This window comes from Opisthorchis viverrini, assembly GCF_000715545.1.
Source record: "Opisthorchis viverrini unplaced genomic scaffold opera_v5_397, whole genome shotgun sequence".
Lineage (NCBI taxonomy): Eukaryota > Metazoa > Platyhelminthes > Trematoda > Opisthorchiida > Opisthorchiidae > Opisthorchis > Opisthorchis viverrini.
In genome coordinates, this window is record NW_008752051.1 from 342,862 (window position 1) to 344,345 (window position 1,484).

Below are 1,484 nucleotides of genomic sequence, written 5' to 3' on the forward strand. Positions count from 1 at the left end.
ACCGACGTTTACCGAAATCCTCTCTCTAAGTTCATACTAGACAATGTGTTTTCTACTAGTATGATGAGAACCGAAGTGCGCTGACTATTATTTGTCTTCCGATATCAAAAATAACAGATGTAGAAACATACAGAAGCATCTGTATTGGCATGAAAAAGCGTCCGAATGTGAGAATACTACACAGAAACTCAGCAGACCCACGGTTGAATCCAACTTTTTCGCTGCTTAGTCAAACATTGACAAAAAGTGTTCCATGAAAGACATTCCCAGTATCATGTCTTCATTTCTTATTGCTGGATCCGAAACGATCGAACTGAAACACTGTGTCCGTCCTTGCGTCGTATCCTGATGAGAAAATTGAATTAAATTTCCTATTTTTCACTAGATTCAGAATAAACTACCTGTTTTACTAGGTAACACAACAGCCAATCATGTGTGAATGTAGGTCACAGGTTAGGGCGAATGACACATATCAGGCAGTTTAACAAATCAGCTTTTTGCTTGCAAGCAGCTGCGTCTGAGCTACAAAAATTTGCACTCGGTCAGTCTGCGTGCTTCCCATTCACACCGTGCGATACGACCTTCAAAACGCTGCACTTACTTTTTGAACATACTGTTCGGGGAGAAGATTCAGGTCTGTCCCTGGCAAACTGATGACGAGGGTAGGTAAACGGGGTATTCGGTTACAGTCAACGACGTACACATTTCCGGATAACGTGGCTCCTAATGCAGCGTTAATTTGATTCGCGCAACCCACAATAGCTTTGTTCAACCAGGTGGTGCTGTCAAGCGTTGCAGTAAATCTTATCGAGGAAATCCGTCCTGTATGTGTACTGAGACTAGGAGTGAGATGAAAGTTTGGAATAAGTAAATACGTGTCTTGTTCCGGCGTTTTAGTTTGTTCATTTGGCGCTTTGCGTACTTACCCAAGTACTTCAATCTTCCAACCTCCATGACTGACATCTGCGGTTACCATGTGAAAGTCTTCCGGGTAAATTCTGTGATGAGAACCAAACACAACTTGAGCGTCAGGTTCGAAATCGTTGCGATGGTTTGGACTACGAAAAGAAAAAAGACTATTTTCGCATCACCAATGAGAGAACTGAAAAACTTTATGCACTGATTTTTCATCGAATCAGCGGGACGAATTATGTAACATACCATACACAAAGTAGAGTGAACATCTTGTACTATATCAGCTGCTGTCCTGCTAATACATTGAGAATGTAGGAATCGCCTAATCTCCTTCTGGCTGATGGGTGTCCCAAACCCAAATAGCCATCACCCAAGACAGGTATTTTCAATCGGTCGTAGTAGCTTTAAAGCAGAGCAAACGTCACCATAACAGGGGGAATTCCGTTGAGCTATTAAATAAAGAAACTCACTGGACTACAGTTGAACCAACTTTGAAGACGTCGTTTGCAATCGTTGTGGTAATAGTTTTTAAGCTGTACCTAGGCTGAGCTTCTCGGAGCGACGTTGGA

General features: G+C 42.3%; 1 protein-coding gene across 1 annotated transcript; it reads right to left on the reverse strand.

Annotated features, from left to right (window-relative positions):
• Positions 1-225: 225 nt before the first annotated feature.
• T265_10666 (hypothetical protein) lies at positions 226-1,184 on the reverse strand (the record flags this gene model as incomplete). Its single annotated transcript, XM_009177117.1, has 4 exons — positions 226-345; positions 602-839; positions 927-1,058; positions 1,162-1,184. The coding sequence occupies 4 exons, from the start codon at positions 1,182-1,184 to the stop codon at positions 226-228; spliced, it is 513 nt and encodes a 170-aa protein (XP_009175381.1).
• Positions 1,185-1,484: the final 300 nt, after the last annotated feature.